Source organism: Lithobates pipiens, unplaced genomic scaffold (genome assembly GCF_037356315.1).
Source record: "Lithobates pipiens isolate NorthernLeopardFrog02 unplaced genomic scaffold, aLitPip1_a1.2 Scaffold_18, whole genome shotgun sequence".
NCBI lineage: Eukaryota > Metazoa > Chordata > Amphibia > Anura > Ranidae > Lithobates > Lithobates pipiens.
In genome coordinates this window covers 199,530,827-199,546,141 of record NW_027507758.1, presented here as the reverse complement: position 1 = coordinate 199,546,141, position 15,315 = coordinate 199,530,827, and the positions used below count along the sequence as shown (strand labels likewise).

The 15,315-nt window shown below is 47.2% G+C and overlaps 1 protein-coding gene across 3 annotated transcripts in view; it reads left to right on the top strand.

Annotated features, from left to right (window-relative positions):
- Positions 1-15,315, top strand: part of UNC93A (unc-93 homolog A) — an 894,938-nt gene that overhangs the window by 376,488 nt on the left and 503,135 nt on the right. For 2 of the 3 annotated variants that reach the window (XM_077486513.1, XM_077486512.1), the window contains one exon: positions 673-810. The exons of the other annotated variant lie outside the window; for it this stretch is intronic. In XM_077486513.1, coding sequence (XP_077342639.1) covers positions 673-810 — 138 coding nt within the window. The remainder of the gene's footprint in view (positions 1-672; positions 811-15,315) is intronic. 3 annotated transcript variants of the gene reach the window in all.

Here is a 15,315-nt window from a genome sequence, read left to right as displayed (position 1 = left end):
TTTTGTTTATAGCACAAAAAATATAAACCGCAGAGGTGATCAAATGCCACCAAAAGAAATTTGTGGGGGAAAAAAAGGATGTAAATTTCGTTTGGGTACAGCATTGCATGACCACGCAATTGTCAGTTAAAGTGATGCAGTGCCAAATTGTAAAAAGTGCTCTGGTCAGGAAGGGGGTAAAATCTTCCGGGGCTGAAGTGAATAATTTTAACAGGAAAGTAGAATATTATATAAAAGTGCACTTTCAGTGCCTTCTACAGTCACTAATGCCTGCCGCTTTACTGAATGTGTGCTTAAATCGTTCTGCCTGCAACAAGGAGGTGGAGGAGAGGAGAGAGGAGGGGGAGGAGAGGGGGAGGACAGGGGAGAGGAGGGGTGGAGCAGCTCTGTATGTTGTGTGCACTCTCAGGAACCCACAGAGGGCCCAAAGCTGACATCAATCATGGCGAGGAGATGGAAGGGGGCGGATCCAGACCCCATTGTCAGCATGACACTCCGGGAAAGTAGCCCCTCCCACAGGTAATTTAACTCTTTTAACAGAAAAAGTGCATTTTTCAGAGGGCAGAAAAGATTTTAGATACTAGCAGCTCATAAGAATTAGGATTAAGCAGAATAAAAGGAAAACCATAATCCTTTTTCTGTATTTTGTTTCATTATTTTTTTTTCATGTAGGATTTGATGTAAGCTTATCAAATTATACATACTGTGGGGCAAACGACTGTCCAAATTTGGATGACAGCAAACTGAATGGAACAAGTTCACAACAGCCAGCAATATACTTAATGTACACTCTTTTGGGTGTGTACACAGGTAAGTCTTCATTTTATATTTATGTGTTAAAATAAAATGAAAAAATAAAATACAATTGTAGCATTCTCTACCTTAGGTAGGTTGGTGCTAGGGTAGTGGGTTTGTTTTGTACTGTCAGCGCAGGTAAATTTAGGCAGGACTTGTCCTGACTGAGCGGAGCCAAGCCTAGCCGAGTACACTCGGCTATGTGTTTATATTGGCAACGCTCGCTCCTCCACTCACAATCAGCGGGGATCAGCGTATAACACGCACCCACGATTTTTCCCTGATTTTAAGGGGAAAAGGCTGTGGTGTTATATGCCAATACATATAGAATCCCATATCAACCGGCTGGAAAGATCATACAAACAGGAAATAACTGACCTCCGCAGGGACATAGGTCACCGCATTGAGGACATTGAACACATAGTGGAGAATTCAGTCACAAGAATCACTGAACATGAGGAGATTCTCCAAGAACATACCATACAAATACAGCAACTGTTTTATGGGTTGGATGACCAAGATAACAGAAACAGACGCAACAATATTGGGATCCGTGGTCTGCCAACAGTGGAACCCAAGGACTTGGCAGTTGCAGTCACAGCCATATTCAATCAACTTCTGGCTAAACCCAAAGATACCCCGATTGAAATTGATCATGTCCACAGATCACTGGGGCCCTGCAACCCAAACCCAGCCTACCTGCGAGATGTAATTAGCAAGATCCATTTCTTTAACATCAAAGCTACATCAAAGCCAAAGCAACATTGGCAGCACAGTGGTGTACTGGTTAGCACTCTCACCTAGCAGTAAAAAGGGTCGCTGGTTTGAATCCCAACCACGACACTACCTGCCTGGAGATTGCATGTTCTCCCTGTGCCTGCGTGGGTTTCCTCCGAGTACTCTGGTTTCCTCCCACACTCCAAAGACATGCAAGTAGGTTAATTGGCTTCGGTCCCAAATTGGCCCTAGTATATGAATAGGGACCTTGGATTGTGGGCTCCTTGAGGGTAGGGACCGATGTGAGTGTGCAATGTACAGAGATAGGGACAATTGTAGACACTCACTCAGGTTGAACTGGATGAACTGGTGTCTTTATTCAACCTTACTAACTATGTAAGCTGATATTATGCAAGTGGCACGCTCACAGGATTCCATTCTTTTTGATGACACTCCAGTCATGCTGCTGGCTGACCTGTCCAGGCAGACTCTGCTGATAAGCAAAGCCCTTAGACCTGTCACGGACGCCTTGCAAGCTAAAAAAATCAAATACAGATGGGGATTTCCTTTTAAGCTTTCAGCTTCTTAGAATGGCAAGACAGCGATTTTTTGCACACTTGGAGCCTTGGCTAACTTTTTGGGAACTTTAGAATTGCCTCAAAAAAACACATCCCAGATTGGCCCCTACAAGCAGCGACCTGCCTCTCTCCATTGGCTGGACAACCTTCACAAAGAAGCTCCTGCTCCAATGCATGCAAATCACCAGCAGGATGAATTCCTCCAACCCCCCACCGGCCAGTGGGAAATATTTTGCCTTTTCTCCTGATCCCAGGAACCCCAACTATGATTGGTTGCTTGACCTAAGTCAGACAGGGTCTTTTCTGTATTGTTACTAGTTTAAATTTTTTATTTTAGCCATATGCCTTATCTAATAGATGTTTAAAATCAAGTTATCTCTGTAGATGGCTGGGGGGCCCTCACAATGGGAGCCATCCCCTGGACCCACTCGAGTTACCCCTTGGATGTGTCCATTGGGCTCCTGGGGGGTCCCCACCGGTTTGCCTGTTGACATATTTAGACTGCTTATATTGCTTTTAGGCCAGGACGGGTAGCCCCATGTATGTGTACATTAGGGTTTGCAAAGTCTTCACTGACTGTTTTCAGTGCTTACTTTAGTGTTGCTATTTTCTAGAGACCTCCCCATGGTCACTAGAGAGTGCTGTTTCCCCACAATATGAGCACAGTCCCCAGATTTCCAACAGTATGGCAGTTTCTGCTGTTCTTCCTCATAAGCTTGCTCTGTATTGACATCATATTTGTGCTGAACAGCTACTCCACTACAATTGGTAATGCCTTTAATTTTCTATGCCCTCTGTTCTTCCTTCCTCTTCCCTCTTTTTCCTTCCTTACCCTCCTTTTCTGTCCGATGTCTTATCTATGATATACAGTGTTCCATTCTCTCTCATAGCCTTCTACTCTATACTCCATGTCCCATGGCATCCACCTTAGCTCTTCAGATTTCCTTGCTTAACTGTGGAGGCTTCAACACCCCAGAGAAATGCAGACAGCTGCTATACCACTTCCACAAATCTCACATTCAGATACTTATATTCCAGAAAACTCACTTTCAATCGGACTCTACACCACCTCCCAAATAAGTATTTCTCTTATATTCACTGACGGACACAGCTACTCTCTTTAGACCATTGGGTTTGTACGCCACCTTTAAGAGAGGACTAGGCATAACATGTTAACATGTAATGAAAAAACTCAGAACTCTAGTTCTGCCCAAGGGACGGTCCCTTAGGCCCCTCAGCCTGCCTTGCAGCTTTAGTTTTATTTTGCCTAGTGAAAGAGAAGGACCTAGGAACCCTGATGAGCCCATCAGTCCATGTTTTTTTCTGCAGAAGCTTTGCTTTTTGAGCAAGATTAAAGATCCTGTGATCTGCTATCAACAGCCGGCTGGTTGACAGGCTGGATACCCTTATCCTTGTGGTCTCCCCAGCCTGGCCAGCGAGCGCGTGCAGGCCAGAGCTACATGCTGGGTCGGCCACGACATACCTCAGCTCCAGAGGTGGTCATGAGCTTTAATGCTCTCTGGGCACACATATGACCGGGCTACTGATGTCTGTGTCACAGTGTGCCGGGCCAGCAGCCACCCTGTACTGACCGGAGAGTGGGTCTGTGATGGAAAGTCTTCCAGCTCTGCAGGACTGGTAAGTACAGCTCTCCCTACTTCAGTGGGGCTGAGCAGCTGGGCATTCTCTGGGAGGTCGAATAGGGGGTCCCTTACCTCCCTCTCTTCTCTCATCTTCCCTCCCCCCCCTCCCTGTGGGGGATGCTGCATGAGGCTGCTGAGCAGTGTGTGTCATATGCATGGGCTCTCTGGGGGGCTCTCACCTAGGGGGACTGCACTGGCTGGCTGTGCCCTGGATGGGTGTGGATCTCTCCCTGGGGGTGTCTGGAGGCTGTACCCGTTGATTGCTTTAGTGCTTTTCACCGCCATTCTTGCCTGTTTGTTTTACTGTCCCTCATGGTATACAGTGTTCGGCTGCCATCTTTGTTGCAAGGAGCAACATGCTTTCCTGTAGCTCGGCGGCCATCTTCCCTGTATTTATGGATGCTCAGCGGCCATTTTCTTGAAGTCTGAACAAGTTTTTGGTCAGTTTCAAGGAGCAGCTTGTTTGCCTATAGCTCAGTGGCCATTTTCCCTGTGTTTATGTCCTTTATATTGGATGCTCGGTGGCCATTTTCTTGAAGCCTGAGCAAGTTTTTGATCACTTTCAGCGCCATTTGCAGGAGCTCTGGACAGCCCAGTGGGTTCTCCTATGCACCTGGGAGCTGACACAGGACACGAGCACTACTAGCTGGACAGCGCCGAACCAGTCAGGGTGGTGAGTCCTGCGGGAAAGAGCCTCTCAGCCAGCAGCAGTTAGGAGAGTTGGACCATCACTGTCCTAAGTCCCCATCAGGTGGCAGGGTAGGGTCAGCATGGCTTCAGAAACTGGTGTTTCTTCCCCCGAAATCCAGGCAATTGCAACCGCTTTGACTGCAGACTGTTCAGTGCCTCTGGACGCTTTGTCGGCAGTCCTAAATTCTTTCTTTGCCCTAATGGAGGCGGTGCGTGGGCGCAAAGGTGCTAAAAAGCACCCCCTGCCCCCCCCCATCCTCCGGGGGGAGCTCTGACACAGATTTGGGTCCTGCTGAGGCTTGTGATCCCTGCTCTGTCATTTCAGATGACGCTGACCAGGACGGTTTGGACAGTGAGTATGAGACCCTGCCTGGGTCCGTGCACGACAAAGCGATTGTGGAAGCACTTATCACAGCTGTGCGTGATACCCTGAAGATTCAGGAGCCAGCAGATCCCTCTGCTGATGTAGCGGTCCCTTTTGGGTCCTGTAAGCCAGCCCGTTCACCTAAGGTGTTACCATATCTGACTTATTCTGATAAGTTCATTTACAAGGAATGGTATTGACCGCAACTGACCTTTTTGGTCCCCAAATACATGGCTGTGCGCTACCCCTTTGAGGAGAGCCTTCTTAAAAAATGGTCAGCTCCTCCAGTCGTGGACCCCTCAGTATCCAGGTTAAATAAAGTAACCATGAACCCTGTAGAGGGGACTCCTGCATTTAAGGACCCCACGGACAGCAAGGTCGAAACAGTGGCTTGTTCCTTATTTACCGTTGTGGGGGTAGCCATGCGACCGGTACTGGCATCCGCACTTGTGTCCGAGTGGGCAAAACTGTTGCACCGCAAATTGGGAGAACAGGCTTCTCCTGTCTGCGTGGAACTAGCAGGCCAACTAGTGCAAGGCCTGAAGTACATTTGTGATGCGCCCCTGGATACCCTTCATCTGTTGTCCAGGGCTTCAGTGTCAGCTGTGGTGCTGAGGCGCCTAATTTGGTTAAAATGCTGGTCTGCTGACCAGGCATCCAAAAAAGCCCTGACGGATCTTCCCTTGCTTGGCGACCGGCTCTTTGGAGCCTCTTTGAATGATGTTATTAGAAATGCCACAGGTGGTAAGAGTACACTACTCCCACAGGCTAGGAAGGCTAAGGAGCCATGCCGTAGGCAAGGGCCCTCTTTCTCCGCTCACAAACGGCTTTTTCGTCCGCCCGGGGCTTCGACCAAGCATCCCCAGCCTGACAGGACAACCTCTGAAGGACCAAAGCGTCCCTGGAACCACAAGCCTGCGAGCAAAAGTGCTACCGCATGTAGGATTGCCCCCGCCCACAACATGGGTGGGGGGAGGTCGCCTTCGGGAGTTTGCAGCCCGGTGGACCTCTCGGCTGTCCGACCAATGGGTCTGCGATCTGATTTCCTACAAGATAGAGTTCCTCTCTTGGCCGCAAAACCGATTCTTCCCCTCCAGCATACCTGTACTTCCGGCTCGCCGGGAGGCCCTTTTTGGGGCGGTAAGGGACCTGCTGAGTCACGGGGTGATAGTACCGGTTCCAGAATGAGAACGTTTCCAGGGGTTCTACTCAAACCTGTTTGTAGTCCCCAAAAAGGAAGTGGTACGTCCAATCTTGGACCTGAAAGCCCTCAATCACTTTGTGAAAGTACAGAGGTTCAGAATGGTATCAGTTTGCTCAGTAGTCACTGCACTCCATTAAGGGGACTCCCTTGCGTCCTTAGACATCCAGGATGCGTACCTGCAGATACCCATATGCCTTCGGCATCTGAAGTTTCTGCGATTTGCAGTCTGGGAAGCCCACTACCAGTTTGTGGCTCTCCCTTTTGGTTTGGCATCAGCCCCCCGAGTCTTTACCAAGATGCGTCCTGTTTTGGTGTTGCTGCAGCAATGCGGAATCGTGATCGTGGGATACCTAGACGATTTCCTCCTGAGAGCATCTTCCGCCTCAGAGTTAGAGGAGGGTGTGGCGATCACCATGAAGACCCTGCAGGAATTTGGGTGGCTGTTGAACCTAGAAATGTCAGTGATTGTACCGACTCAGCATTTGGAGTACCTAGGCTTGCTGCTGGACTCCATGGAAGCGAGAGTGTTTCTCCCTTCAGACAAGCTGCAGACTCTCAACCCTTGTACACACGGTCGGACATTCCGACGGACAATGTCCGATCGGACCCTGTTGTCGGATAATCTGACCGTGTGTGGGCTCCATCGGACTGTTTCCGTCGGAATATCCAACCAACAGAGTTTTAGAGCAGGGCTATAAAATTTTCCGACAACATGGTCCGATCGGACTTTGTCCGATCGTTTGTAGAGAATTTCGATCGGACAAAGTGCCACACATGCTCAGATCAAATTCCTAGACCAAAGCTATTGGCTACTAGCCTGAACGTAGTCCCATCATAATGAAATAACGTCACCAAGTTCTGAACGATCGGATTTTCTGACAACTTTGTCCGACCGTGTGTATGCAACAGTTTCGGACAAAATCCATCTGCCAAAATCTGTCGGACAAAATTCAACGGATTTGGTTGTCAGAATGTCCGACCATGTGTACAAGGCCTTAGGCCGCGTACACACGCGCGGACTGTTCGCCCAACTTTGTCCGTCCAACAGTTTCGGCAAACAGTCCGCTCAAACTTAGCATGGACGGACATGGCCACACACGACGGACGAACAGTTTGCTAAAAACCGTGCGCGATGACGTTTTGGCACGCACGACGGATCGAAAATTTCGACGTCCAATACACTGCAATGCAACCTTCCGACGTGGAAATCCTTTCTGAGCATGCGCGAGACTTAGTTGGCCGAACAAGCCTACACACGAGCGAACAGTCCGCTGAAACCTTGTTTCAGCGGACAGTTTTTCGGAATTTCCGTAAGACCTTGTTCGGCCAACTGTCCGCTGAAACTGTCCGCTGAAGCCCCACACACGAGCGGACTGTCCGCCCAAACACTGTTCAGCGGACAAGGTTGGGCGAACAGTCCGCCCGTGTGTACGCGGCCTTAGAGCTGCGGTAAAACTGTTGATGAACCGCCGGTGAAATAATGAATACAAATGTGAAAATGAGATACCAATTAGTGAAAATTGATATTAAGCTACGTAAATTAATAAATATGAAAATAAATATAAATATGTAAATAAAATATATGAAAATATAAAAAATAGTGATGAAGTGAACAAAGTCCCAAGTGAAAGAACTCAAAGTCCAATTAATATTTAAAACTAATTGTTCAGTCTTCCGTCACCAAAAGTGCAAACACCACAAAGAATACACGCTTACCAGATGGCAAGCGTCAATAGCTCGCATTAAATACCCGACAGGGTCCCCATTGTAGATCTCATATGGCAAAACAGCAGGTCAGAAATACACTGGAATGCACACCCGATAGTAAGTCAGGGAGACTTTCAATTGTGGGATGTTGGTCTTTTTTGCCATGCCACCGGGACAGCAGATGAGGGGAAATCTCTCCAACAAAGACACAGACTTTGAGTTCTTTCACTTGGGACTTTGTTCACTTCATCGCTATTTTTTATATTTTCATATTTTTTATTTGCATATTTATATATATTTTCATATTTATTAATTTAAGTAGCTTAATATAAATTTTCACATTTTGTATTCATTATTTCACGTGAATGTTTGATAATTTAAGATATTCACTTATTTATTAAGGTTTCCCACTAGATGGGATAAAGTATTATTAGAGCAGCTATTTTTTCCTTTTTTCTTGTATTTGGTGTGTATCACACTTAGTAGCTGCTGCTCTTTATGTTAGTTTAGTTTTCACCAGGTAGTTAGGAGCGCAGTATTTTTTCCTTTTTATTTGATGAACCGCAGGTGGTCGTCGCTACGCTTCTGCATGCGAGTCCCATGTCTCATGGTGGCCCCCTTTGAGGCAGTACCATATGGCACGTCGGTCCGGGAAGTCGTTCCTACCTCTGAAGTGGACAGTGATCACAACGGACGCCAGCCTATCCAGCTGGGGTGGAGTAATGGGAGTTCAGTCGACCCAGGGCCTCTGGTCAGTGGAGGAATTCAAGTTGCCGATCAATCTGCTTGAACTGGGAGTGATCAGGCTATGCCTCTCCACATGGTCGATAAGACTTTGAGGGCGTCCGATCAGGATCCAGTCAGACAATGCCACAGTGGTGGCATACGTCAATCATCAAGGAGGAACAAGAAGCTCGGCCGCCGCACGGGAGGTCGCTCACATCCTTCAGTGGGCAGAGCGACATGTACTGGCCCTGTCGGCTATTTACATCCCGGGAGTGGAGGACTGGCAGGCGGATTATCTAAGTCGCCAGATGCTGGACCCAGGAGAATGGGCATTGCATCCGGAAGTGTTCACACTTCTGGTGTGCCCCATCACAGGCTATTGTGCCTATGATGGGGCACACCAGATGTGGATCTTCTAGCCTCCTGTCTCAATCGGAAGGTACCAAGATTCGTGTCCAGGACAAGAGATCCTTGGGCAGACGCGTCAGACGCGCTGGTGGCTCCGTGGGATCAGTAACAACTGATCTATGCCTTCCTTCCACTGAAACTGTTACTACTTCTGCTCTGCAGAGTGTAGGCCAAGAGGGTTCCACTAATACTGATTGCCCCAGATTGGGCCCAGCGTCCCTGGTACGCAGACCTAGTGCGCCTGGTGGCAGACGCCCCTTGGCGACTGCCGTTACGAGAAGACCTTCTGTCTCAAGGTCCGATTCTCCATCCTGCTTTACCATCGTTGGTTTTAACGGCATGGCTATTGAGAGCCAGGTGTTGAGGAACCGGGGTCTTTCATTCTCGGTGATCCCAACTATGCTGAGAACACAGAAATCTTCTTCTCGGAAGATATACCATCGTACCTGGAAGGCATACATCTCTATGTGTGAGGAGAAAGGATGGAGTCCGCGCTCATTTTCTATATCCAGGATCCTGCTGTTTCTACAGCAAGGAGTAGAGCAGTAATTGGCTTTAAGAACCATTAAAGGACAAATATCAGCATTGGCTGTTTTTTTTCAGTGACTCCTGGCATCTCATCTCTAGTGAATACTTTTGTTCAGGGGGTCCGACATGTAGTTCCTCCGGTGCGTCAAACCGATACTCCCTTGGAATCTGAACCTACTGTTATCAGTGCTTCAAAAACCACCATTTGAAAATGTTCCAGTGAATCTCTAGTGAATACTTTTGTTCAGGGGGTCCGACATGTAGTTCCTTCGGTCCGTCAAACCGATACTCCCTTGGAATCTGAACCTACTGTTATCAGTGATTCAAAAACTACAATTTGAAAATGTCAGGGAGATCCCTCTGTTGACTCTTTCCCAGAAAGTGGTCTTTCTAGTGGCCATTACTTTGGCCGGGAGGGTTTCGGAACTGGCGGCCTTATTTTGCAAGTCGCCCTATCTGGTTATCCACAGGGATAAGGTGGTGTTGCGTCCTCAACCTTCTTTTCTGCTGAAGGTGGTTTTGTTGTTCCACATCAATGAAGACATTGTGCTACCATCTCTTTGTCCTAAGCTGACACATCCTAAGGAGGTGGCCCTTCATGCCCTGGACGTGGTTAGGGCTCTGAGGGTGTATTTGTCTGGCACGGCTCCATTTCGGAAGCCAGACTCCTTGTTTGTTTCGGTGGCTGGACTGAAAAAAGACATGGCGGTCTCACCGGCCACCATTTCCAGGTGGATCAGACAGTTTGTAGTACAGGCCTATGCCTTGAAGGGACAGGTGCCCCCCTTTCTGGTAATGGCCCACTCCACAAGGGCAATCGGAACATCTTGGGCCTTCCAACATCAAGCGACTGTCGCTCAAGTGTGCAAAGCGGCGACTTGGTCGTCTGTTCACACTTTTACAAAATTCTACAAGGTAGATGTCAGTACATCGGCTGATGCCTGTTTTGGCTGTATAATTGCAATTGCTCATGCATTTTTTCAGTTTTTTTTAGTCGACTGAACTCCCATTACTCCACCCCAGCCGGATGGGCTAGCGTCCATTGTGATGACTGTCCACTTCAGAGGTAGGAACAACTTCCCGGACCGTAGTGCCGGGGACCTCAGCCACCAGAATCACCAAGGAGGAACAAAAAGCTTGGCCGCCGCACGGGAGGTCGCTCACATCCTTCAGTGGGCACAGCGACATGTACTGGCCCTGACGGCTATTTACATCCCGGGAGTGGAGAACTGGCAGGTGGATTATCTAAGTCGCCAGATGCATAAAGGAAAAATATCAGCTTTGGCTGTTTTTTTTCAGTGACCTCTGGCATCCCACTTTCTAGTGAATACTTTTATTCAGGGGGTCCGACATGTAGTTGCTCCGGTGCATCCACCGTTACTCCCTTGGGATCTGAACCTGGTGTTATCAGCACTTCAAAAACCGCCATTTGAAAATGTCAGGGAGATCGCTCTGTTGACTCTTTCCCAGAAAGTGGTCTTTCTAGTGGCCATTACTTCGGCCATTAAGGTTTCGGAACTGGCGGCCTTGTTTTGCAAGTTGCCCTATTTGGTTATCTACAGGGATAAGGTGGTGTTGCATCCACAACCTTCTTTTCTGTTAAAGGTGGTTTTGGCGTTCCACATCAATGAAGACATTGTGCTACCATCTTTTTGTTCTAAGCCGACACATCCTAAGGAGGTGGCCCTTCATGCCCTGGACGTGGTTCAGGCTCTGAGGGTGTATTTGTCTGCCACGGCTCCATTTCGGAAGTCAGACTCCCTGTTTGTTTCGGTGGCTGATCCAAAAAAAGGAATAGTAAAAGCCAATTTGAAACGGTACAGCAGGGATTATTCTGCAATCCTTATACAGAGACCCGGGGCTGGGGAAAGAGCCACATTCTTTTGAGCTCTCCATAACAAGAGATCTTTTGATCTGGTAAGCGGCAGTGTTATAGGTGGTGGAGGACCTTTTCTGTTATACCCTGTCACTACTTCTTGGGTGCTACAGTGTTAAGTCACTTTTGAATAGAGCGCTAAGAACCCTTCATTATAATATTCATCACTTGGTGGAATATTGAACACAGTTATTTTGGAAACCATTAGACTTTTTAAACATTATTGTTTATTTCTTTTTATCACAGGTTTTCATCATTATTTTGGCACTATTACTAATATAAATTTTAAGGATTGAGCCATTTGTATACTTCACAGGCTAGTTATTTGTTAGTACTATTGAGGAGCTGGAAGCACTGATCTTTACAACTGTTTTTTACTGGCGATCAAAAACTTCAAAAATGGCAAAAGGAGTTCTGGACTTGAAGGTTACACACCTTGCTTCTATAAGACTTTTGCCCCTTTGCTGGCCCCGATCATGGCATAGGCTTTCTAGGAATTGGACAAAACACACCCCCTATCTTCTCAATCCCAAATAGTAGTCAATCCCAAACCAGGGAAGCATCATGTGAGCTGTAGTAACTATAGACTTGCCCCCTTGCTCTCTAATTTTATACATAGCGATCAAGTAGGCTTTGTCCCAGGCCACAAGGCCAGAGATAACACCCCTAAAACCCTTCATCTGGTCTCCTATGCTCAGTGTAAACATATCCCTGCCTGTCTGGTGGCTTGCGACGCAGAGAAAGCATCCGATAGGGTCAGCTGGCCATTCCTACAATTATCACTACAGCAGATAGGATTAGGACCCACATTATTGACTAAAAATATGCCCCTTTACGCCAACCCCTCAGCGAGATTAACTTCTAATGGTGAGCATTAACAGAAATTTGAGATTAACAACAGGACCAGACAGGGTTGCCCACTATCCCCCCTCCTTTTTGCTATAACCATTGAACACCTAGCCCAGGCAATTCGTCACAACAAATCCATACATGGTATCCCCAACCCCTCAGCCCATTGCAAACTCTCCCTATACGCAGATTACCTACTGCTGTATGTGACACAACCACATATTAACATCCCCTCCTTCCTCCAAGAGCTTGAGCATAGCAATTTTCAGTTGAACATAGCTAAAACAGAAGCCCTGAACATATCGTTACCCAACCACGGTCCAACAGAACTTTCCCTTTCATTGGCAGACTAAATCAAATATCTAGGGATAGAGATCCCTCTGGACCTCCATGATGTCTACCCTCTAAATTTCAGCCCTTTACTGACTAAAATCCTAAGATCGCTAGAGTCCTAGCACCACCTTCAGTTATCGTGGCTCAGTCGCATCAATATCCTTAAGATGGATATCCTCCCCAAACTACTCTACTTATTCCAGGCCCTCCCACATACCCTCCTAACGTCCTACTACCGAACGTTCCACTCCCTAGCGATTACATTTGTATGGCAACATCACCCCTCCAGACTAAAACATAAAATTTTATGCTCTCACAAATCCAATGAAGGTATAGATCTCCCTGATTTTGAGATATATCATGCATCGGCTGTATTCTCCAGATTACTCGAATGGCTCCCACGCCCGCTGACTAAACTGTCCGCTCTGATTGAACAAGGCATTGCACAGGTAGACCTACAGACCCTGCTCTAGGGATACAATCTCAAATTCTGCACCATGCCTATGCTTTCCCCATTGACCGTGGCAACACTAATTTTATGGTACCATCGACAAACCGCATTTGCACTGTCTACTGACCCCAATCCCTTAACCCCTCTATTTGACAACCCTTCACTTCCCGACTATGAGGATTTGGGACATTTGGGTTGCTATGAGAGAGCAGGGTGGCAACTGCATGCTCATTTGTTCACACGACGGGCAGGTTTATACCACTTGGGAGTCACCAACCCCCCACAACAGACTGGTTACCCATGATGTTCTTGAAGAAATTCTGCTCCACCCTGCACTTATCTGTCAGATACATAGGGCCCCAAAGGTTTTTGAGGAAATATGTGGTCTCCCCCATGTCCCTAGATACACGTTATCTCTAATATACAAATAAATTCTTTCCCACACACATAACACTTTACCCACTTTTACACAAAAGTGGTCCAGCAACCTAGATACGGAAATCTCTCCGGGAGAATGGCAAACCTCCTTTACGTTTACCCATAAGTCTTAAATCTCCTGCTTCTGGGTGTTCAATCCCGGAGGATCACTGGGGAATGTGGTCCCCGTGAGTTGATGACCACGCTCCAGTGAACAGTTTTTCCAAACATTTTGTCTTGGGTACAATGAGAAATAATTATAACAGACACACTGTATGTATATCTGTGCCTTCCCCCATACCCCATCTTCCCCCCCCCCCTCCCCTCTCCCTGTTTTAACAAACATATGCATGGACACAAAAGAATGTTTATGATACCGATTGCAACTTTTGAGCATTGTTATTCACACCTACATATTTTTTTTTAGCTTCTTTATTTTTATTCAATTATCAACCACTAAAATAACAGCAAGAAAGATGTACATAGCACACTGGCACCATTGTCCCAATCAAAATTAACAGCAACAACAAAGAAAAAATAAATAAAGCAAACATAGGAGTCATGTGCCACATTCAAGTTAAATCAACCCATTAAACCCATCCCACCCCCCCCCCCACCCCTGTGCACACTGTTCGCGCCTACAGTCCCAGCCAAATAATGTTTGGCTGGCTAGGAGAGGAAGGCAACCGAGGAAAGAAAAGGACCAGAGGGGAGGGGGGGGCGAGGGGGTAATATAGGGGGGAAATCGGTCAAACCGCAGCATCCACCCCCACCCCTCCGCCCACACCCACCGGGCAACCCCCCTCACTCAACCAAGGGCTCCATAGCTCCCCAAATTTCCTTAGATTGCCCTGCTTTATATACACCACTCTTTCACACCAGATTGTATTATCAATAGCATTAACCCATGCCTCAAATGCGGGGGGTTCCTAGCCTGCCAATTCATTGCTATCAGCCGTCTAGCTTTGTACAGGCACCTTAATACTGCCGTTCTTACCAAGGGGGAAACTCAACCCTCCTCTAGGATCCCTAGAAGACAGGTCCTAGCCTCGGGTTCTAGAGTAGTCTTAAAGGTCCTATTGATTCTACGGACTATTTCTATCCAGTACCTGTACAGCCTTGAACATTTCCACACCATGTGGAGAAAGTCCCCAGGTGCCTCGCATCTAGGACATTCATCTCTAGTTAACCTTCCTATCTTCCACATTTTGTAGGGGGTATAGTACACTCTGTAAGTAAAGAACAAATGGGACGCTCTCTGCGAGGGAGATATTGATACCAAACACCCACGTTCTAATATCCTATCCCATCGTTCCTGAGTTATCGGCCCTATATCTCTAGCCCACTCCCTTCTACTTCTGTCTGGTCCCTCTCCCTTCAAGAACTTATCCCTAAGTTTAGTGTATAATTTGGAGATTATCCCTTTCTTTTGCGTACACTCAACCAGTCCCCGGAGCAAGGGGGTTTCAACCCTCTCCATAGTCAATGCCCCAAACTGGGCCCCAATCCCATGTCTAATTTGTAGATACTTATAAAACTCCCTATTCGAGATGCCCAATTCTCGCCTATGATCTACAAAGGATTTCATGCGATTCCCGTCATATAGTTGTGTTAGTCTATTGATTCCGTGTCTCTCCCACTCCAGAGGTCTGTCTATACTGCTTAACTCTGATAGGTTTTCGTTATACCACAAAGGGGTATAATCGGTCACCTCGTTGTATCCCATGATTAACTTAGTTGCCTGCCACACTTTCCTCTATAAGATAGTCGTAGGACATTTATGAACGAAAGAATTAGCCTCCAAGGTCTCAACCACTAGCTTATGGGGTGTTTTCTCAATCATAATTTTATTGCTTGAATATTCTCTGCCATTAATACCGGCCCCAGCCAGATGCTGGAGCTGGGCTGACAAAAAATATAACCTTGGGTGTGGAATTGCCATCCCTCCCCTCTTTACCGGGAGCTGCAATGTTTGGAGGCTAATCCGAGCTTGACCTTTCTTCCAGATCAATTCTCGGAATAATGACTC